Source organism: Telopea speciosissima, chromosome 1 (genome assembly GCF_018873765.1).
Source record: "Telopea speciosissima isolate NSW1024214 ecotype Mountain lineage chromosome 1, Tspe_v1, whole genome shotgun sequence".
NCBI classification, from domain to species: Eukaryota; Viridiplantae; Streptophyta; class Magnoliopsida; order Proteales; family Proteaceae; genus Telopea; species Telopea speciosissima.
The window spans coordinates 75,729,407-75,752,504 of NC_057916.1; the positions used below are offsets into that span (position 1 = coordinate 75,729,407).

General features: G+C 37.7%; 2 protein-coding genes and 3 long non-coding RNA genes across 6 annotated transcripts; 3 read left to right on the forward strand and 2 right to left on the reverse strand.

Moving 5' to 3' along the window:
* Window positions 1–6,842: 6,842 nt before the first annotated feature.
* Window positions 6,843–23,098, forward strand: LOC122646248. Its single transcript, XR_006330576.1, has 3 exons — window positions 6,843–6,953; window positions 20,580–20,590; window positions 23,086–23,098. It is a non-coding gene; the product is annotated as an uncharacterized LOC122646248 (long non-coding RNA).
* LOC122646243 lies at window positions 7,660–10,538 on the forward strand. Its single transcript, XR_006330575.1, has 3 exons — window positions 7,660–7,768; window positions 9,491–9,496; window positions 10,528–10,538. It is a non-coding gene; the product is annotated as an uncharacterized LOC122646243 (long non-coding RNA).
* LOC122646215 (kinesin-like protein KIN-10C) lies at window positions 11,272–18,092 on the reverse strand. 2 transcript variants are annotated; one of them, XM_043839726.1, is made up of 17 exons: window positions 17,845–18,092; window positions 17,483–17,648; window positions 17,181–17,375; window positions 16,850–17,039; window positions 16,583–16,743; window positions 16,094–16,338; window positions 15,829–15,999; window positions 15,692–15,734; window positions 15,104–15,157; window positions 14,898–14,967; window positions 14,389–14,442; window positions 13,451–13,728; window positions 13,314–13,360; window positions 11,968–11,989; window positions 11,813–11,881; window positions 11,668–11,706; window positions 11,272–11,436 (listed from the first exon to the last, which is right to left on the reverse strand). In XM_043839726.1, exons 1-17 carry the CDS (start codon window positions 18,054–18,056, stop codon window positions 11,392–11,394), a joined length of 2,061 nt encoding a protein of 686 aa, XP_043695661.1. In that variant the 5' UTR covers window positions 18,057–18,092; the 3' UTR covers window positions 11,272–11,391. The 2 variants fall into 2 exon arrangements, with proteins under 2 accessions (XP_043695661.1, XP_043695653.1); XM_043839718.1 differs by having other exon boundaries at window positions 13,451–13,737.
* On the forward strand, window positions 19,172–19,522 carry LOC122646235. Its single transcript, XR_006330574.1, has 2 exons — window positions 19,172–19,304; window positions 19,466–19,522. It is a non-coding gene; the product is annotated as an uncharacterized LOC122646235 (long non-coding RNA).
* Window positions 19,771–22,143, reverse strand: LOC122646227 (rop guanine nucleotide exchange factor 3-like). The gene is made up of 7 exons (XM_043839733.1): window positions 21,765–22,143; window positions 21,563–21,679; window positions 21,305–21,459; window positions 21,141–21,215; window positions 20,724–21,014; window positions 20,234–20,569; window positions 19,771–20,144 (listed from the first exon to the last, which is right to left on the reverse strand). Exons 1-7 carry the CDS (start codon window positions 22,093–22,095, stop codon window positions 20,013–20,015), a joined length of 1,437 nt encoding a protein of 478 aa, XP_043695668.1. The 5' UTR covers window positions 22,096–22,143; the 3' UTR covers window positions 19,771–20,012.

Consider the following 23,098-nt stretch of genomic DNA (forward strand, 5'->3'; position numbering starts at 1 on the left):
AATTCCAGAAAATGAACTGTTTGGTTACTATGATTCTGTGACATGATTCTTTTGGATAAACTGTTTGGTTACCCTGAGTCTGTCACTTGGATTCACCCTAAATCTATCTGAAATATTGTTTGGTTATCCTGAGTCTGTGAGTTAGAGTCAATTTAAATCTATCTGAAATACTGTTTGGTTACCCTCACTATGTCAGTTGGACTTATGTTTTTTTTTTTATATTTTTTATTTTGTTGATTTTAATACATGGCCCTCTTTTCTTACCTTTGTAAATTTAAAATTAAAATGCCTAGACTAAGAAAAATAGAAACGAAATGAGCATAGATGGAAAACCAGTGGCCAAGAGAAATCTAAAATCACTTGATACTTTGGAGAGAAAAAAAAAAGGAAAAAAAGCTCCTATATTAACAGGGGAGAGATGCACTTTTGCTTCATTGTTCCACCTACACCACTTCAACTACAGCCTAATGGTCTGGTCTTTCATGCTAAGGTCCTAAAGAAAAATGAGATAATTTCTTCTAACTTCCCATAGTTGATGAGTTAAATTCCTGAGTTTGCAATTGAATCAAATACGTACTAGATAAATATGCATGCAATTAAATGCCCATTAAGTTGCCACGATTACACAAAACAATTAACATAAAAGACCATCAAAATACCACCCATCCATCCTCTATTCGGTTAGACCCATTCAATCTAGGGTTACAAATATAGAGATACATTGGTTCACAAATTTTAATTTAATTACATGAGTCACATGTTTTGGACATACACCCCCTCTCAACCCCCTCCCATACTATTTCACTTGTTAAGATTAAGTGTTTTGACAGCATCAAGTAGCTCCTCCCATGTCTTAGTATGTTGTTCGGCATCTTTAATTTTTGCTGTGAGGTATCCCATCAGATAGTCCTTGGATTGACATGGTGTTGGTGAGATGGTTGGTGCATCCATGACATTATTCCTTAGTACCTGATTTGAAGATGAAGATTCTCCCTCATCTATGAATTTAAACAACCCACAACCATTAGTTTTTCCCTATATACAAAAAAAAATGATATTTGTAAATATACGGAGACCAACTGTGTTACAAATGAAAATTAAGAAAATAAATGATGAGACACCATACCGAGGTGGAACGTGGGCAACACCAGAAATCTCGTCCCTCAGAAGGGCCTCTAGTGCATCTTCTAACCTTACACTGCCCTTTGCCACAGTCACAGATTCGAAAGTGGTTGGCCCACATAAAAAATGATTGGTGGATAGGGCACTTGTAGAAACTTCTGCCCGGATTAGTTTTGGTTTTGGAAATTAATATTATACATTGCTCACCACAAATGTCACATCTAGCCACAATGTCCATCTAGCCAGTTGATCAATATCCCACTAGATCTTGATGGCCTTCGACGCTAGAATCAGTGCATGAGATTGTAACAATTAAAAAAATGGGCATTTTTTGGGAAATGTAATGAGTTAATGGATTACAGATGACTATAAAATGATGTGCCGTTAAAGTTTGGTAAATTATAGTGAAAGTACATGGAAGGAGAGAAGAGTATCTGTCTTCCCTAGTCTTCACATTTGGTCGTCTACTTCCATATGAGTATTCATTTTGAAACACAACAACCCACATGTACAAAGCACGGCATGAGTTGCCCAAGAAACCCAAAAAAGAGAGAAAAGAGAGAAGGACACAGAGTGACCATACAGTTGGGCTCCACCTCAAAATCATAGAGTAAGTAAAATGGGGAAATAGGAGACAAGGTTTCAATGACTCATTAATTCCTACTATCTGTTGAAGAAATCTCCATTAATGTTTAGATTCTATTTTGAAGAGATTGGATCCATGAAAATAGAACCTTCAAACTCATCCCAAAAAGTTAAAAATTAATATAGTATGCATAGAAACTCCAAAGTATTTGAAAAACAATTCTAGCAATGTCACTAGAGACAGATCATCGAAAATCCATACCTGCAGAGAAATATTCTAAAACACATCTTTAATACAGAAAAATGTGGGTTAGGCTTGTCTATGACCCTTCTTAATACAGAAAAGTGTGGGTAGACGAACTAACATGGACCAAAAACTCAACATATACCAAGTTCCAATGCATCCAAACTTAGTGAGCTATAAATTACCACAATTTAATGGAATGCCCATTAAACCATAGAAGCTATATCTTATAACAAAATTCACAGAAAATATAATTAAAACAACAAACTTGCATCCATAAGTATGAGGTGAAATTAGTCTAAATGCAAAGGCCAGCAAATATAAGATGAAATGGATCTATCCAACAAAACATAAACATCTTCAACTGTTTAAAACTAAGTAAACCATCCAAAACAAAGCTAAACCAAACAAACATCTATGGCTCCAAAGCTAAACCAAATATCTATCCAACAAAACATAAACATAAAAACATCCATTCAATTAGTTCATGCTTAAAACTAAGGATCTAACCACATCTTCAACTGTTCTGGTTCACTTGACAAATATGTTGTATGAATTTTGGCTTGTCTTCGTCACTTGCAGTCAAGAAAAGACTAGCCACGCCCTTGTCTTTCATTAAAGCTATTTTTGCTTGAACTTTCAGTAAGCCATCAATGCCATCAACCTTATCAACTGCATCAGCTACACTTTGTGCAAGTTCGGTCCGTGTGATGTTTTTGTTGACTAGGTTTTCTATGGCAGCAGCTATTCTTTTCAAAGGACTTGCAATTTTTTCAGCACCACCTTTCTTTTTCTTCTCTTTACCAGTTGTGACATCTGCATGCGGCCGCCCACAGGTACGACTGCCACTCCCACGATCACGACTGCCACTGGCAATGGGAGTGGAATGAACATCTTCATATGGAAAGGAAGTGTCAACCACATTGTCATCCATACTTGGAGACTGAACCATATGGTCATTGTGAACATAGTCAGCTGGGTGCATAGCATCTTCTCCTGTTGCTATCTCATTTCCTAACCAAATCGCAAGGGCCATATGGATGGGAAGCACTTTACATGACTGCCAATACTTCTGTTCCTTTTTCTGTCACAATCAATTAAAATATATTGTAATATATGTATTGTCATATAATAGTTGTAAATACATTCTTGAAAGAGAAAGATTATTACTTTGAACTCATTCCACACGTGTTGTGGTGCTTCGAACCTCAGCTCCACTGGATTCCAGCCCATCCCACTATTTTTTTGTAAGTCACACAAAGATTTCACCCTTGCTTTCCAAACTCTATAATGATTCCGAGTTTGTTCTCAGTCATATACCATGCCATGCTTAATTTTTATGGCATTTGCTATCTCCTACCACTGTTCCCTCCTCAAACCATTGTCTCCAGTTTTTCCACTTTTATGCTGTTCTATGAGACGTTCCATCATGAAGTAAGAGACTTCACTGGACCATGTTGCAATATCACATGACTTCTTGGAATCTTCCTCTGTAGCCATTAAATCTGTTGTGCTTGACTGATGAAAAAACTATTGTACATATAAGAGAAATACTAAAAAGTGTAAATTAATAATGCATACAAGTGCAACATACCATATTGACATACAAAACAATATGGTAATCACAATAACCAAACAAAACTTGTTCAAACTAGTTTAATGTAAAATACGCATATGCGTAGCACAAGCACAAAATAATGGGCATTGTACATCAAAACATATTGTTTCTAAAAAGATTGAGATAACTCAATCTAAACACATCCACATCATACAAAATGTCCATATTCAAACTTGTTCAAAGTAGACTACGCAAAAGCAAATTACAAACATATTCAAACATTTGAGTTCCAAAGAAATTGAGATAACTCAATCTGAATCATTCACATCATCAAAACCATTGAGGTCATTATACATATCATCATCATCTACACCGCCTCCCATCCAGCTGCCCCACATGTTGTCAGCCATGCCTTCTCGAAATTTATCCCATTCCACATTACCAGTATCTTGAACAACATTGTCATCATCCTCAGATTCCACATCTGTTTCTTCTGTTATGCTAGCACTGTTGGAAGTAGATTCTTCTTCTTCCTCAGCTTCGAAAATTGACTCATCTTCCTCATAACTATTTATAGTCAAACACAAATTATGAAGAAGAACACAGGCATTCACAATCTTGACTTGTGTCTTAAAAGGATATTCAGCCTGATTTTTCAATATCTTAAATCTTTTCTTCAAGAGACCAAACGCACATTCAATGCAATTACTCAAAGAGGCATGTCGTAAATTAAACAACTCCTTCATATCTTGCGGCCCCAAATTAGAGTTTTTCCACTCTTTCACATGATTAAAAAAAACGCAATGGTCTCAAGAATCCTTTCTGATTAGGAAACCCAGCATCAACAAGATAGAATTTGCCTTCAGGTACCACTAACCTTCCTTCTCCTACCCTGTGTATGGCATTATCCAATATTCGAGAATCTGATGCCGATCCTGCCCAGCCAGCAAGTATATATGTAAACTTCTTGTCAAAATCGCATGCAGCGCGGATGTTTTGGGATATACATCCATGCCTATCATGAATTGAACGATGTTGTTCTACTTGAACCCATGCTGGGATATGTGAACCATCTATGGCTCCAACGCAGTCCTTGAAGTATGGATAGAATCTACTATCGTTACTTGTGATTCGCTGATGCGTTGTTGTACTTGGAGGCTTGAGCTGTAGTGGGTACAATTTCATTATTCCATCCAATACCTTGTTAAAGTATCGACTTATAGTCTCCCCAGAATGGCCAAACATATGTGAAACTACTCGGTTTTTAACATTATGGCCAACTGTGTGTAAAAATATCACCACTTGTTCCTCTACTTGCACTAATTTGTTGTCATACAGTAAACCCCTTTGTTGCAGCATGTCACATAAGCTATAAAAAGCCCTCTTGCTCAATCTTATCAAGTTTCGACACGTCCTCTCTGAACCATCAATAATTAGTTGTGTCTCAGTAATGCCACGGAGTCTCTGAATACGGTAAGGCTCTTTATGAAGGAACATTTTTGAATACTTCTCCACTGCTATTGCAATAGCAGTAGCCGCCAAGATGATTACTGTCTGGATGGTTTTCTTGTCAATCTCACCGTCACTATCACTCTCTATTTTCATGTCATCATCAGTATCTCGATCATAATCCATTTATAAGCTAAGATGATTACTCTCTTTCACCTATCTCTTAAATATTCTTGAATTACAAAAAAAAAAAAAAAACAAAATCGTTAATAAAAAGCAATGTGCATACTTGATGTAACAAGAAAAATATACAAAAGAAGAAATAAGTAAAAAACAATCTTCATAAAATTGATTGCTATATCTAATAAAAGCAGGCCAGCCTGCCTCTTTGACAAAATTTGTCAAGATTGTGGCCTCTCCCCTATTTATCTAATTAGATTGGTTGAACTCTCAATCTGAGTTTTAGAAGAGGTATCCTATACTTGGAGATCTATCCCTTATGCTATTAACTAGAGTTTCCTAAGATTCTCCCATTATTATTATACATAATAATAATGGCTTCCTATAAGCCTCTCAAGGTGGAATCAATTGGGACTCAGAATTTTAGAGGAATCTAGCCATCAAAGTAACTTGATGAAAATCTTCTTTATCACATTATGGATGGATCTACCACAAACTGAAAAAAGTCTAGCATTCCTCACTTTCTAAATGTTCCAATAACTAAGGTTTTTATAAAAAGAATCCATGCCTAAACTACATTGATTGCAGATAAAACCAAATATAGATATTTCTAGAACTTCCAATAACGATACTACATCTCAATCATAAAAGTAATAGCTGAAAGAAAACAAGCTGGAGTACATCTAAGACAATGGTTAAATAGTTTGGGAAAACTGTCCGAATCAAATAATTTTACAGATGCCCATCCCCAAGGAAAACTGTTTCATTGCATTAGAATTTACTTTCTGAATTTCCAATTCACAGATTCAATCATGAAATGGCTACTTGTTTCCCAATCGATGTACATTTTTTTTGTTAGACAATCAATGTACATTTGAGGTTCTGAAATCCAGAGCAATACAGCCATACAAGAAATATCACTGGAAACAGAAGTTTAAGAGAGGAAAATGAGAATGCCCATTAATCTACATGAAGAATATTTTCCTATTCCTTCCTGGATTACTCAAGTTCAAGCACTTTTTTTCCCTTTGTTTACTTGTTTCTTCTAATTTTCATGGAGAAATTTCATTCAAAGATAAGTAATTGAAAAAATAAAATAAATAGACAATATTATGTGGGGGATTAAGTGATTCTGCAATTATGTTTCTCCTCAAATATGTTTGGGTCTCCAACAACTTAGACCTATGGAATAGAAATCATTTAAAGAGCAAAAAACACTAGCAATATGACAGTAGTAAGTTATGAGTTACAACTATTGATCCAGCAACCCAATGCAGGGCCTCACAGTGTAAAGAAGTTACAACTATTGATCCAGCAACCACAAGCAGCAAAAGAGAAGGATCAACTCCACTTCAACTCCTTAACAGTTATCTCAATACACTATCATCCCTTTGTCCCCTCACTCCCCTTCGAATTGGCTTTCAAAGTTTTTGGATTTAGTAACCTCCTCCCAATGACACTTTTTTTTTGTGTGTGTATGGGAGGGGGGGGGGGGGAGATGAGGTAGAAGAAAAGAATATAGAAAGTAACTGAATCCAAGAAAGTTACTAAAAGACTTGCTTTCTAATTTTCGACCCGAAACTCAAATCTAATAAATTTCTAATTCGCTTGCAATTTTAGCAACTCCGGTAAAAGCATTCCAAGTACCCTAAAAAAAAGTCAGGAAAAAATACTGAATAAACACTAAATGGACAAGTATTTGGACCTGATTTTGACAGATTTATGCCTACAATAACCACTTGGACTGGAAGTTACAGAAGCATGAGGGCATGGGTACCGAAGCATCAATCTATGCAATTACAGAATACAACTCAGGTGAACTAAAACAGTACAAAGAGAGAGAGAGAGAGAGAGAGAGAGAGAGAGAGAGAGAGAGAGATTAGTTCCCTTAGATAGCCAGGGGCAAGGTAGTCAAATCCACAAGCAAATAAATATAAGAGGAATTAATGGAGGATTCAAGGACTGAAACAAGGGCGTGGGGTGGGGAGACCATGTGACCCTTTTCACCATTAAAAGAAATAAAGAGAAATTCTATTTATAATTTAAAAAAAAAATTTGAAAATACCCCAAACTCTCTCTCTCCCTATGTGCTATTTATTTAATCGAAAATAGAGCATTTTACACTAAGACAGACTCGGCTACTACTAGTTTGCATCTGGGCTGGTTGGTGGTGTATACCCATCACTCACTTTTGCTTCTTCGTCTGGTCTTTTTCTACTAATACTACTTGGGAGTCTTGGACTTCTATGGCCATGGGCATGGGTATGTGTAAAATAGAGTACTCTGCCTATGTCTCTGTTAATAAAGTCTCTGGCAGAGCTCTCTTCTATTGGCTCACTGAAGCTGTTCATCTCCCAGAATCCAAACATTTGGTCATTTGGCTCAATGGAGGTCATTCTCCCTCTCTCTGTTTGTGTTGTTGGCGTGTGTTTAGGGGAAGGTGGTCCTACTGTTTGTTTTGTTTTTTTAATTATTTTTTTGAATGTGTCTAACTGTTCTGCATTTTTCTTGTTCAGATTGATAAACTACAATCTATTTTTCGTCAATGGGAACATGTACGTTTGAATGAAGGAGAGCACATCCATCTCATGAAGGAGTTGTTTGTTGGTTGTGAAAGCATTGAATGGCAGGTATGATAGCCGAAGGGGAAAAAATCACATGTTTTTTGAATTTTTAGCATATTTTGGTTCAAACTGTTGTAGACTGCCACTTAAGATTGGATGTACAAAGGTAGAAACGAATTAAAGACTAAATAAAAATTCCAGGTGTAAAAACTCACCTGGACAGGAACCCTAGACAAATCTTCGGTTTACACCTGAAAGAAGAACACCCAAATTAGAACTAAAACCCTAAAAAACAAAAAATACAAACTGCAAACTCCATGTTCTAGGACAGAGAGCGAGAGAGAAAGAGAGAGCACAGATGCAAAATGGGTATGAAATATCAGAGAGGGAGCGACAGAATCCGACAAAGAGAGATGAAAAGAAGAATGAGATCTAGGAACGACATACCCAGGGAGCGAGAGAATCGCGAGACACTCCTGTTCTTTCGAACGGTAGCAGAGAGGGAGGTATAGAGTTTGAGAGTGAGATCTGATCTTGCTCTCTTCTTCCCTTCGCGAGACACTCCTGTTCACCCTTCTCTTCTCAGTCGCGAGAGAGCGCAAGTCACGATAGCCAAGTTTTTCGATTTAGGGTACATAGGTATGATCCTCTTGGATTATCCTATTTATACCTAGGCTGTAATTTGTAATCCAAATCTGAGTTCTCCTATAAAGGTGAACTCAGATGAATGATCTAATATAGTGTAAAATGTAGAATTACGTAATTCTTGTCGTCCGTTGGAATTAGGATACCAAACGGTTTAAAGAATTCAGAATCATGGTCCAACAAAATGATGTTCGGTCGATTTACACAACCAAACGCAGCCTTATGCTCTCTTTGGTATGATTTCTAAAATTATTTCAGGGAATGATTTTAATTTGGGGAAATTTGTTTTTTGGTATGATTGTTGCGTCTTATTGCTGAAAAATTGAAATCAATTTGAACAGAAATTTTGAAATAGTTTAGGAGTTATTTCAACTTTGATGGTGGTGGGAAGTCAAAGGAAGACAGGGCAGTGGGGCAGCTGTTTCACCTTTAATGTTCCGATTCAGAGAGGGGCAGGACGGAAGGGTGGAAGGGAGAGTACTGGGGAGCAGAATTCCCTGATCTGATGCCAGTTCTCTAATTCAGACAGGAGAGACAACGAGAACCAGGGAAGTGCAGAGTAAACAGAATGACAAGCCTCAGAGATTGTGAGGAACAGAAGTATCAAGGAAGCAGAATGAGGAATCAAATGGATGGGTTGTAATCTTCCTGGCTTCAATATAATTTTCCTTTCCATAAAGAAAAAAAAATGGATGGGTTAGCGGACCTATATCTGCTCCATTTCCTGGGCAGGTCCATCTCCCTAAGTTCCTCTAATAGAGGGGGTGGAAATGACCACCCTACCCCTGGTTAAACACACTGTCCGGGTGAGGTCCACTCCCCTCTATTAGAGGAACTTGGGGAAATGGATCAAGCAGGAAATGGAGCAGATAAAAATTCATGGGTTGGCCTCTCTGAAGGTACTTTTGTTTATCATTACTTGTTAATAGTAGTCTCTACGACACTATTCTCAGCTTCACTGTACAACTGTTGCTACTATAATTCGTGCCAACTCCTGAGATGAGATCATCAGACCCTTCTCTGTTTTCTCACCTCTTACAAGGATACATTATCTTGCAGACACTTTCCTTAGCCAAGCAGCTCCTTTCTTTGGTCATCAGCATGGCTTGAAGACTCTCTAAGGGCTTCTCGGAATGGGAAGAGGTGGATGTTGTTTTATGGAGCTCAAAGATTGCAGCTTCTGGGTTCCATGGCCAGGGCCTGAAAGCGATCTGGTTGTTCGAGCAGATGGAGAAGGTAGTATTAGAGCCAAATGATGATACCTTTCGGAGTTTACTCTGTGCTTGTAGTCACCGAGGATTGAATAACAAGGGAATTAAATTCTTTGAGTTGATGGTGAATAAGTAGAAATGAAGTCTAGGTTGGAGCACTGCACTTGTATGCTTTGATCTGACAATGCAGGACTCTGCCCTTGTCTTGCTACTATCAATGCTTCTGCTAAGAGTTGCAGGGATGTCTTGGCCGTGAGGAAAGCCCTGAGAGAGGCCGGCAAGTGAAAAAGTTATAATAGGTTGGAGGTGAAGGGCCAAGCGCATCAATTCTGTATGGGCAAAGAGCACTGAAGAGAATGCCTGCTCTGGAAGAGCTGAGAAGAGCAAGGAAGATTATACATGACAGAGATTCAACACTTGATGAGACGATTGAGATTCTTAGGGAATTGAGTGAGAGATTAACAATTTCAATTTCTTGACAGAAATTTTTATTTTTTTTTGTTGATTTATTTTATAAAATCAATCTCAAATTAAATTTGAAATCATATCAAGGAGGGCCTTAGGTATTAGATTGAGTTGGATGGAATGGACGACTAGAACAATTCACCCTTTGGTAGTTCAAAGAAAACAAGGTAATGTGGTATGTTATATGGGGAAGGTAAAGAAACCAGTTCAGGGAAATACAGTTTCTAGGAGTCCCTATTTGTTTGCAAGTGAATTGTTTGTGGTATGTGTAATTTGCAAGTGAATTGCTTCGTGGGCAATGTCATCCTGCATCTTAGATTTAAAGTAGAAAGTGGCCCCTGGTCCCTATTTGTTTTGGGTTGATACTTGGGCAGTAAGATGAGGAATCGTTATCCCCTCCAATTCGCTGCCCTTTTCAATTCCTCCAATTGAGGGGTGGAAATAACCACCCTACCCAGTGCCAGAAACCACTGCCCAAGGTGGGTTCCACTCCCCCCATTACAGGAATTGGAGGTGATAATTATGCTAAGATGAGCTAAGAAGACTCAAAAGTGGGGTGGTCACTTGGCAAGTTGGTGATGAAGCCAAGTTTAGAAACCCATTGATGTTTGATCACACATTCAGTTGATCTGGCTCAGTTTATTCCCTTTCAAATCTAGGGTTAAGGCAGATTTCATCTGATTTTGGCAATTCCTAAAGAATCAGGCGGAATCAATCCCAAGAACCCTAAAATCAATCGTATAAGATCGACCAAAATCAGGATTGACCGCAGCCGATTCCTCAATCCAATTCTCGATTCTTGAAAGGATGTAATCACCAGAAATTCTTTAAAAGAAAGCACCGTTGGCATTATAATTTTTAAGGGCAAGAGATCTCTACTTGGTCGCATGGTCTCTATACAAGCATCTGAGCCAATGGGTGAGCACGCCTGGCTATCTACCCAGGGGGTAGGGGCGTCATCTCATGGTGCCTTGTGAGAGGGGGAGTACGAAAACATCACCATTTTTTGACCAAGTAGAGATTTTTTTTTCCAACTTTTAAATAGCAAAATACTTGCATATGTCATTTCTTCAGTTTCATGTGAAGGGGTCAGTGTGCAGGGTTTATGACAGCCAAAGCATGATCACAGTAATGAAGAGAAAAATAAGAAAACCACTCTCCATTTCAAGGTAGAACACATTTATACATGTATGGTTGATGGCAAAGTTTCTAAGCTCCAGGTAGCTTGTAAAGTCATACACACCTCCAACACAGGAAAGAAAAAACAGGGAACAAAGGCAACTCCAAGTTGCCAATGTTTCATATTCTTCAAGTACCAAATAATAAGAAATCCGAGCATGTAGATGGGATTCCTTGCACAAAATCAAGCTAATTGAAGAGTCCACCAGCGATCTTTCTCATCATCTCATTTATCTGTATAAAGGTTACCATAGTTGAAACAATTTGCTCCACAAAATATAGAATGTTCTCTGTGCGGCAGTGCAGCCTACGCCCAGGCAGCAGCCTGTGCAGGGGGGCAGGGGGGCAGGGTGGTCATTGCGCCCACCCCCATGTGCCTGGGCGCAGGCTGCGCTGCTGCACAGAGAACAGCGCCCCATATAAAACATATCCTTGATTAACTGCAAACCATGAGAGAGAGTCTACCTGCTTCATTGCAAGGCCAATGTCTTTCAGATCACTCAACTGCAAACCATTGTAAATCTCATCTTAATATCTCAAACAGGACAAAGAATAAAAAGAAATGTTCTACGAAGTCTTATGTTTTTAAAAAAAAGAAAGAATTGGTTACATCTTTAAAGGGCTCTGGAGATTCGTTACGAAGTTCAAGTATATAATTAGCTCTTTTCTCTCCAATTCCCTAAGCAATATCACATAAACACATAAGAATCAGAAATTGCAAAAAGTGTAGAAAATGAAAACTAAAACATTAAAAGTGGACTTTACCTTCATTCCTTTTAATTCTTCCCTGTGCCAAGAACAATAAGAAACAATGAGAGTTCACATTAAATCAACATGGAGCTCAAACTTTAAAAAAACAATGATTGTGTCTATGGCTTTATATTCCAATTAGGAGTATAGCCAAAGAAATTAAACCCAGATGGAAGAGAGAAACTATAAGACTCATCTCATTATGTCCTCCAGAGGGAGGCATAAAGTTCATTATATCTTTAAGGAAAAAGATCTCTAATGCTCACCAGGAGGCCTCGAGTTCGAGTCTCCTGGCTGGTACCTTTCCCCCTCCCTATTCCCCCCCCCCCCTTAAAACAGTAAGATATATATAAAAGCTCCCAATTCCAAAAAAGAAAAAGATCTCTAATTGGTGGTTCCTACGCTATCCAATGGGTGAGCACGCCTGGGTATCTACCCAGGGGCAGAAGCATCATCTCACGGTGCCCTGTGAGACGGCGTAGGAAACACCACCAAGTAGAGATCTCTTGCCCATATCTTTAATACTCAATGTACTAGTCCCAAAAACTGATACCCCTATGAATGGCTTGCAACATCTTGTTGATTTATTGGTTTCCTCAAAAAGGAGAATTGCCACATAAATGAAACATCTCAAAGTAATGTTGAACATTTTTTTTTTAATCTAACACAGTTTAAACATAACTGAAACCTTCCACTGTGGTGGCAAGGACTTGGTACCAAGTACCAACCATAACCAAGTAGAGGGAGACATAATCAGTGTGAAAGTTACTACCGTTGCTGCCTCTATGAAAATTTGAAGGAAACTGCTGAAAAGTAGTCCACCTGGTGATAAAAATGCTTATAGAAACATGATACATTTCTCCTTCATAGGGCTTCAGATATTATGCTCATACAGCTCAGTGTAGCTTTATCTATGCCCATGCATTCTAAAGATTTCTTTTTGAACATTTCTATTACACCTCAAAACAGTTTAGGGGTAATATCACAGTAGTCTGTGAGGTTTGTAAGGTAGACTAGCTTCTGAGATTACATCAGCCACCATACAGTAGGCTACTATGTAACATCATATGCTAATAGAATCCATTCAAACTAGTCTGGCAGAGCAATGTATTGAATTTATTGTATATGATGAAAATTTGGTTACATATTGTGTTAATAGGGTTTACAGTTACCCAAGTTTTCAAAGCTACCTAAAGGCGTTAGATTTAAAACTGACAATAGAAATTATCCTGTTGAATGGTGTGACCAATTAGATTGCAACTTGCAAGAGCTTAGAAAAGGGAAGAGCATATGTGAATCAGGCACAATTATTCTCATCATTAGTTTGAGAGCTATTTGCTTTCACAGGGAGTATTACTTACTTGTTGGCAGTATTTAAAAACTTCAGAAATTCTTGGATGAGGGAGTTCTGCATTAGAAAGATAAACTTGGTTAAGTTCATATAGATGAATAAGTGAAATAAAAAAATAAAGAATAATTAATAAATGGCAGAGATCACCTTCAGCCCAGAACTGCACAAATTAAATTTTTCACGAGGAGTTCCAATTATTGCAATCTCCAAATTATCATTTGATCTCGCACTTTGCTCGATTTTGGGAGTTTTTGGTTCCACTACATTTTTGCCGACCTCATTATTGCGTGAATTCCAACCTTCTAATGGCATCTTTATGTTCAATGGGGTTGAAGAAGAGAGAGCCTTCAAAGAGTTTGACAGTTCTCTTATTCTTGCACTTAATGGTGGTGATCCATCTTCATTGGTACTTATGTTTTCTTTATCTACATCACATGTTGCAATATTATTATTAGATGAACAAAGGGAGGGAAGGTGGAAAAAAGAACCAGACTTAGCAACCCACATGTCATGTACTTCAAATCAATTTCTGAAACTAGATTCCTCTTACCTTCTGTTACACATATGCTGGAGCTAACAACATCATCAATAATATCATTCCCCTTCTCTGTGATACATGTGAAAATATAATTTGTCTTTGAAAAGAAAGAGAAGAAAGATCAATATCAACTTAGGAACCCCGTATCTTAACAAACTTACGGTTTTTTTCTCTATTTTACATGTTGTAATGTTATAATTAGTTAAGAGTTTAACCTTGGGGAATGACAAGAAATGGTAAGATGGAGAACCAATTCCAGTTGATGGAATAAGAAGGAGAAGAAAGAGAGAAGAAAAAGAAGATACATGAAAATAGATTTGTGTTGGAGTGACCCACACAGTATCACTATATATGTATGTGAGTTCAACATTACCAGTATGCCTCTTTACAATGCTGGATATTACAACTAAAGACACAAACATATAAAGTTCCATGTATACTCTTATACCCTTAATACTATTCTAACATAATTGACATAAAATAAGAATTTTATGATAACCACATGGTATGTACTTCAAATCAATCTCTAGAACTAGATTCCTCTTACCTTTTGTTACACATATGCTGGAGCTAACTTCATCAATAATATCATTCCCCTTCTCTGTGATACATGTGAAAATATAATTAATTATTGAAAAAAAAAAGAGAAGAAAGATCAATATCAACTTAGGAACCACATATATAATAAACTTAAGGTTTTATGCTATAATGTTAAAATTAATTAAGAGTTTACTCTTAATCTGTTGGGGAAGGACCAGAACTAGTAAGATGGAGAACCGATTCCAATTGAAGGAGGAAGGAGGAGGAGAAGGAAGAGAGAAAAGATTGTGCTGGAGTGACCCATACAGTATCACTATTTATATATGCTAGTAGAACATTACAAGTATGCCCCCTTAACAATGCTGGTTTTCACAGCTAAAGACACAAACACATGGAGTTCCTGTATACTCTTATACCCTTACTACTATTCTAACATAATTGATATATAAAAAAAAAAAATTTAGGAAACCATGTATCATATATTTTATGAACTTCAAGCACCCACATGCTTCTTACCTTCTGCTACAATCAATGCGTTTGTATCGCATTCAGTTCCAATGCTAACCTCAGGCAAACTACGAACACTCTGTAAAAATCATTTAGGAGCAAGAAAATGGTAAATTTGATTGCTCCCACTATTGCAAATTTATTTTAGATGTGTTTGTTAGGATTTTGAAGTCCAGAAGAGAAATTAATTGCACACACACAATGAGAAAAATTACCTCATTTACTCTAAAAGGTTCTATTGCATGAGGAACACTTGACAATGAAATTTCCTGCATAGGATTTTAATTGCCTCAAATTCCATGTAAGCTATAAATATATCCTCGCGTGAGAGCATATACTGTTTGTTGTCCACATGAATACTAATGGAACATTTTTTGTATAATGATGATAACAAGAGTTTAAAATGCCCAGGAAAAAGCTTTGTTAGAAACAGAATATACCCACAATGAAGGAATGTATAAGATGGGATTGATATATTCAAAAATCTAAACAAACTACAAAATGTATCCGATCAGGAAACATCTGAATCTGCTTCAATTGGTTAATATTGAAAATGAACTTAAGCTAAGATGCAATCCATTTTGGGGAATATGGGTGGTATATCAATAGAGCAAACATATCATGCATAAAAATAAGTCAAGATAATTCACCAAAAGGTGGGAGCAATTCAAGTGACAGGAAAGTTTTCCCATCCATAATTTCAATAAGAAACATAATGAAATCATGTATTTTAAACTTTCTATGTGCATCTCTTTCTTGTAACACATAGCAAGACATCATGAGCATATATCATGGGACAGTACCTGCTCTGAGTTGATGGTAGGATTGGCTCTATCAAACAATTTCCTAAAAACAAATACAGAATAAAATGCTTTATTAGGATAAGTAGGTGGAATGATTCTTTCCTGAAAAGCAGGCCATGGGATTCTATTTCACAGACCTTCCCTTTGTTGCTGATGATACTCCATTGGCATTCTTCCTGAAGAATTCCAATTTGGAGCTATTCTGTTTCTTTGTAGAAGCGGTGAAGTTTTGGGTTTTCCCAGCTTCTGAAGTGCTGGACACCATCTGCTCTGAGTTGAAGGTAGTATTGGCTCTATCAAACAATTTCCTAAAAACAAATAAGAAAGAAAGTGCTTCATTAGGATAAGTAGATGAAATGATTCTTTCCTGAAAAGCAGGCCATGGGTTTCAATTTCACAGACCTTCCCTTTGTTGCTGATGATACCCCATTGGTATTCTTCCCGAAGTATTCCAATTTGGAGCTATTCTGTTTCTTTGTAGAAGCAGTAAGGTTTTGGGTTTTCCCAGATTTTGGAGTGCAGAAGACCATTGATTTTCCTACAGTCTTGGTCTTCTTGGTAGAATCCGGGCAGATACGGTTGAGAACAAGGCATGATCTGGAAGCCCAACTGATTGTATTGATGGTGTCTTGGCAAAAAGAGGGGTTCTCCATTCAGGGGAAAAAGAAAAGAAAAGGTAAGTTACTTTATAACAATAGTAGGAACTACATTCCAAGGTGTATGAAGTTATAAACTAGATCCAAGGATGAACAAAAGACAACTTGTAAACATAGTTATCAAGGGGGCAATGCGACCATGGCATTGGAGAGTGTCTAAAAGCAAGGCGGCAAGGCGCTTGCCTAGGCGAAGCCTTGATAACTATGCTTGTAAACTCAAAAATAAGAGCCTCACCAAACAAGTAACAATCAAGTTTTGCTTTGGTTCCCCAAAAGAGTCTTGCAACATGCGGGTGAGTTTGCTTTCCCGGTATGGAACCCGTTCATTGACATTCAGAGCATACACAACATTCTGCAGGGCATACAGTGACTTGTCCATCCTGGTACTCTCATGAGCTGATAATGCCATGAGAAGTGACAGAAAAATGAGATTAAAACATACTATAGGCACACTAACTCATTAAATCTTGCTGTAACTTAAGTTGTGGGGAAGAGATCAAACCTGCCAAATCCACAAAATTTATCTTTCCCAGACGGCAAGCATTGGGATTTTTATCATTAGAGAAAAGACTAATGATCAAGCCCTTGTGGCTCCTATATGGAACATCAGTTGTGGGCTTCTGTGCTGGCTTCCGAGAGGTACATCCATGAAAATTTAATTTGTAAAAATCTGTAATAGACTTTACAGGAACCTGAAAAATAAAAAAGATACCAATATTTAAAACAGAAACAAAAGCAATGTGAAAAAATAATAAAAAGAAGTCTCCATAAAATCCTTGCAAACTGTTGTTTCTTGAAAAACAAAATATTTAAAAAATGGATTACGAACTTGCCTGAGACAGACCCTTCAGCACAATTCTCCCTCCAGTATCTTCGAATACTGATACCTCCTTTGGTTCCAAGAGATCGTATACATGGTCCAGACATACCTCGTAACAGGATATTGTAACCGAGCTTCCAGTTTCCTCACATGCAGATAGAATTTCAGCCAAAGCCATTGGTGCCAATCCTGGTTTTTCATTGGAACCCTGCATATTAACGTGCCTTCAAAAATCAGCAGAACTATAAGGGAAAAAGAAGACAACAAGATAATCCTCAGATAAAGAGAAAAATTCCAAAAGGAATGACATCAAACCTGAATTGTGTATGTCTTTCCACTACCCTTAGCGCCATACACAAGGACAGAGGCGTTCAAACCACGGAAAATCCCTGAAACGAGCTGCCTTACCTCTCTTGAGAAAATTTGTCCAACGTCCTCATCTTGATCATAGCAGTAATCTAATTTGAAGGACTCTTTCTTACTGCAGACCCAAATAAGAGCTTTTTTTTCTTAGATAAGAAATCCTATGTCGCCACTTTCACAAAGTGAAAACAATTAATAGAAGAAGAAAATGAAACTAATAGGGTTAACGCCCTATCTCTAGGTACAAAGTCCTCTCAGGAGAATTTAACGAACTTAGTAATTAAGAAGCAGAAGAAGAAGAAGAAGAAGATTACCTGGTTAATTGGTCATGGAAGGAGATTGTCACTCTTTCTGACGACTCTGGCTCGGGGGTTTGAACAAAAATACAAGGATTTGGAGACCCATTAGAGGATTCAATCTCCAGATTGGTAAAGGGTCTGATTTTTGCTACGATTCGAACTCTTTGATCTGAATTGGAGGCCGAAATTACTTTGGATCGAACTGAATCCGGTGTCGAGGAGGCCATGGACCGATCAGATCTGTGAATGAATTGTAAGAAAGGAATGAAAAATTAGGGGAAAACGACCAGATTTATTCCTCACTCACTCCTCAGTAATGGATAATTTGAATACGCTCGCCCATTCACGCTCTCTCCGCTCTCTTCTGTGGATTCAATTTTAGGCAAGTAGTAGGCAGTAGCCGTTTGGGTTTTCCGCTTTTCAAACTTGTCTTTTGGCGCTCTCTCAGGTCTCAGGAGCGGACAAACGACGACAATTAAATAGGTTTTCGATGGGCATTTAAGTCATTTTGTGTCTCAAATCTGAGGTTGGCGTCACCGTCACAGCTAAACCAAAAGCCAACAACTGCATATGTAGTTCCGTTTGCTTGCAAGGGAAGCGATTACATAGGTTTTTGATGGGCATTTAAGTCATTCTGCTTCTTTTTTTCATCAGAAAAAAAAAAAAAAAAGAGAAGGGAAAAGAAATATTTGTATCTTTACTGCAAAATATATTTTATTTTTCAAGGAAATATTTGTATTTTTCTTATGATCAAATATTAAAAAGAAGAAAAGGGATAGTGTTTCTCATGAGACAATGTAAATAGGGGTGTCAATTTAGAATTGGAATTGAAAATTGAACCGAAATTGGTTATTTAAAACGATTGAAAAATTCCAATTCGATCTTTGTTTTGAAAATAAATTTCATTCAGTTCAATGTTATACTAAAAATCATTTGTGTGAACTAAATCGAGCCGAATAAAATGTAACTCATATGAATCGAATCTTAACCTGTGTTTGGTGACTTATGTTAAATTATCTACAATGGCTTTTTTTATTGAGATTGTACCCTTAAGACACTTGTGAAAATGGACCCTTAAGAGTTGTTACTTTCTTCATGAACCTTCTCAGTTTCATGATTTACATCCCCTTTCAATTGTCTTCTGAAAATATTTGCAGAACAGGTTTACCAAGCGAGTCAAAAGCGGTTTCTCATTACAGTTTCGGGGAAAACTGTTCTGCTATTTCTCAGCACAGTTTCATTTATCAGGTGGGTACTAAATTTTCTTGTATGCTTCATTTTTCAGACTAAAAATTAACATTTTCATTGCATCCAAACGGAGCCACAGGAAATCGATTCCTTACCAACTTCCTCCCGGACATGTATGTTGCAGAATGGCGAAACAGTGGTGATCCAGGCTGCGTTTATGAACCCTATGGTCTAGGGTTTGTAGAACCAGTTCGTGAATTTCTGTGACCTTCCCTCTCCGATAATCGGTGAGTCCAAGAATTTCTTCCCACCCAATTCTCGATCTCTGATTTTTTGTTTTTTCCCCTCTCCTTTTTAACATTGTTAGATGCGAGATATTTGCTCGAATTTTAGAGAATGAAGATTCATTTGGTTTTCAATTTGGGGTGGATGGTTTTAAATCTATCAGGGTTTATCTATCGGAGTTGAAATTCTTCAATTTTCTGCGTTGGGAAGCAATGGACGAGAAAATGGACAAAAATGGTGCGAAGAAGGTCATGTCTCCATGCGATGTCGAAGCTCTGAAGAAGTGTTTGGAGGGGAACAAGGGTGATCACCTGAAATGCCAGACGCAGTTGGAAGCTTTCAGGTCATCGTGTTTCATCAAGAAACCAAATTCCACACATCAACCCTCACCCAAGCTCAGACTTGGTTCCATGTCCAATCTTTGAAAACTGAAAAGGTTGCCCTTATGAGTGGGAACCCTAGTTATACTTTAACTTTACTCGTAATTGCGAACTTGATCTTGCTCTGAAATCTATTTGATATTCTCTGAGCTCTGTCTATTGGGTGTTAAGTGTACAATTTGAGCGTAAATCTAACATTGGAGAGAGTGTTATACATTCAAAATTGTGTTTCCCTTTTTCCATTTTGCGCCTATAGGAAGAGAAATTTCTTAATACACACTATTGAAGCTGGAGATTGAACTCAGACTTCAACTTCAGAATTGAAGTCCTTCATTGTTTCCTCTGATCTTGGTTTTTCATTAACCTGTCTGCAGAGATCACGTCCTCTATCCAAGTTACTATATTGAATGCTAGACCTTCCAATACTCTTGAGTAGCTCTCTAAGATTGCTTGCCCAACATCCTGCAAGAAATGATCTCCATTGAAGCCCTTTGACATGTTTAACATAATTAGAGACCACAGAGACAGGGAGCTAGATTGTACACACTTACCCTATTGTAATGGATTTTACTTGTATCCAAGGTTGTCTGTGATAGTTCTGGGAACCTCTGCTTTAAGCATAACAACAGACTCTCTGCTCTAGTAGCAAGTGTGTAGTTCTTATCCCCATCAGCCCTTAAATCTTTGAACATATCCAAGTAGGGTTTTGAGTGACTCATGCATGCTTTGCGTCTCCATGTGTACATTGAAGCTTCCACCCGGTCTGCAATCTCAAGAGCTTCATGTTCTGAAGATATTTTCAGGCAATCAAGAAGATAGTCAGGGGAGAATTTATCTGTGGTGTACATATATCGGTAAATTTCATCTCCAACGCTGCTCTTCCCACTCTGGAACAAGAATCAACATTAGTGTAAGCCAAGATGGATTTGAAAACTGAATTTAACTGATTTTACATGAATCTTAGGAGACTCAGAAGGACAAGAACTGGGGGTTTAAAATCTGATTGTTCTTTTCTGGCCGTGGAATTCAGGGAGACTTTACCTTTGGAAGGGTTTCCAAGTATGTTTCTGGGACTTGCATGTCAGCAAGAATGGTATTGTTGATAGCCTTGGCTGCCTTGTGAATTTGAAATGTGCTGTCACGTTTGTGTTGTAATTGCTTCCTGGACTCATCAGAGAGGCCTCCTGAAGGTATACATGGTACCGGCAACCACCATTTATCCTCTTGCAGATGAATAATCCGTCTGGATGATGCAGAATTAAGTTCATTTGCAGAAAGCTTTCCCTGCTCTGTATACCTGAATTCCTGTTCCGTGAAACTATCCAAGATTTCCTGTGGAAAGAACCCTTCACATAATTTTTGCTCCAAAGACCAGAGTTTAACATTTACAAAAAGAAAAGAAGTTTTCTGTGGCATAGTAACTGTGGAAATCAAGGCAGAATGACATTATCTTCTTACCATCAGCATTGTGTCGAGCTTTTGTAGTCCCGGAAGGTTCATAGAAATATCAGATCTGGGTCTATTAATCGTCAACTGAAAGATAACAATTTAGTATCTTCGAATAAAAGAAAGAGAAATTGATTAGTGTGCTTAAGCATGGGCTATGGTTGTCAAGTTCTCACCTCCTCAGCCTCCCCATCTGGATAGGTTTCGGTGGAAGGTAGGAATTCAAGTATGAAATCACATATGGATAAAAGACAGGTCATCTCTCTTCTCCACATGGACTTCTTCTCAGGTGGCAGTGGTTCTAATCTCAAGTTCTGACCAAAAACAGTAGCTGCATTTAAACATAGAATTAATGGTTAAGAGGTTGAAACAAAGACCCATGTGTAGAACTGCTCTTTCTATTTCGTCCCTGGAGATGGCCACCTGAAACATACCGTAGAGGTTTGTCATGGCATTTGAGATTGCAACTGCTGTACAGACACCCTTCCCACTTCCGGACATGTCTTCCCCCAGCAAAAGCTTTGAAAACCTTTCCTTCATCATTTCCATATCTGGGGAATTATATGAAGTGTTCAGGTTACATTGGATGTATTGACTAGAAAGAAGGATTATTACAGAACTTACAAACCAACCAACCTGCATCTGTAACTTCTTGATCATCATCATTCTCATCTTCCACTCCAGAGTTCTTCTTCATTGATGATCTGGTGAGGAAACCCCTTTTACGGGTTAGAGATTTCGAACTGGGCCAGCGTGAAGGCGAGCTTTCTTCAGAAAAGTTGTTCTCATCATAATAGTGGTCTGAGAAGGTTGAGATTTCAGAGTTGGTCCGGCCAAACGTGAACGAATCACTTCTCGTGAGAGAGTACTCAGGTGTTTCAGTTGTTGATTGCTCATTCTGATCCGTGGAACAAGATGGAAGGTAACACAGATCATAAATTTCGTTGCGAATCGAGTAATTGTCCATTTAAAAGTGTTTGGACCTCTATTTGTTTGATCAAGATCTGCAAAATGCTCATAAGCTAATGGTCAGCAAGATAGCCTAACAGGCCAGATTTTCAATGTGGGAGGACTTAAAATTTTAGGTTTCTAAGAGATGTCAATGAATCCTGCTATTACTAATTCAACATCAAATTGGAAATTTTAAGGATCTGAAGCTGATAAAAATGACAAAACTGTAAAAGCTTGCTTTCTTGGGAAAAAGACGAGCGACGAAAAATTCAAACTGAGAAGAACCTACAATTTAGCTTGCAATTTGAAATTGATTCTTCTTATAGATGAAAGGCTCTCATTGGTTTCCTTTCATCTCCATAATTTAACTAAATTACTCAACTTGCAGATAAAATTTCAGCCTAAAGTAATCTCAAAAAGGTGATGGGAACATACTTTAAAATTTGAACCAACTATTCCAAAAAGAAAAGCCAGGGTCTAACTTTCTTTCTCTTACCTTTCTCCTTAAGATTTGAATTCGTACTGGCAATCGTTTGAATCTGTTCCCTCCCTTACTCTGCAAATCTCCCTTTTCTGCTACGCTAACTTTTCTCCAGAAGCCCTTTTCATGACAGATTCCTGAAAGAAAACACAAATGCTAATATTCTGATCACTGGATTTAGTTCTGACGATGGAATGTGAAAGACCCATTTCCAAGCTCACAAGCTTCGGCCATGGATCTAGTTCATAGAGACACAGAATGACAAATTTTAACAGAAGATTATAACCATGAAAAGCCTTTTTTTAAACAATTCCCATTACAAGTTCTCTTCCATTTTGTTTATTTTTGTTGTGGTCCTTCTATACTAAATCGAGGATGCGAGTTCTAATCAAGAACAAAGACACAAAAGATTAATTTACAGAAGACATGAGATATGTTAAGAAACAGTGAAGACATGTTAGATCGTAGTAGCATGCTTGTGTGTGTGTGTGTATTAAAAATAGATCTATCACAGATGATTGGTAGTTAATGGCCTTCC

What these genes read in the sequence shown, in the direction of transcription:
- LOC122646215 (XM_043839718.1), bottom strand. Translation starts at nt 18,056, where the DNA reads ATGGCCTCCTCGACACCGGATTCAGTTCGATCCAAAGTAATTTCGGCC. An exon ending in TCATCAGCAACAAAGGGAAG is followed by an intron (nt 16,000 to 16,093) that starts GTCTGTGAAATT and finishes ATTTGTTTTTAG; the next exon opens with GAAATTGTTTGATAGAGCCA. An exon ending in TTTTTAAATACTGCCAACAA is followed by an intron (nt 11,990 to 13,313) that starts GTAAGTAATACT and finishes TTCTTGGCACAG; the next exon opens with GGAAGAATTAAAAGGAATGA.
- LOC122646227 (XM_043839733.1), bottom strand. Translation starts at nt 22,095, where the DNA reads ATGGACAATTACTCGATTCGCAACGAAATTTATGATCTGTGTTACCTT. An exon ending in ACTTGGAAACCCTTCCAAAG is followed by an intron (nt 20,570 to 20,723) that starts GTAAAGTCTCCC and finishes TTCTTGTTCCAG; the next exon opens with AGTGGGAAGAGCAGCGTTGG. An exon ending in GTAAAATCCATTACAATAGG is followed by an intron (nt 20,145 to 20,233) that starts GTAAGTGTGTAC and finishes CATTTCTTGCAG; the next exon opens with GATGTTGGGCAAGCAATCTT.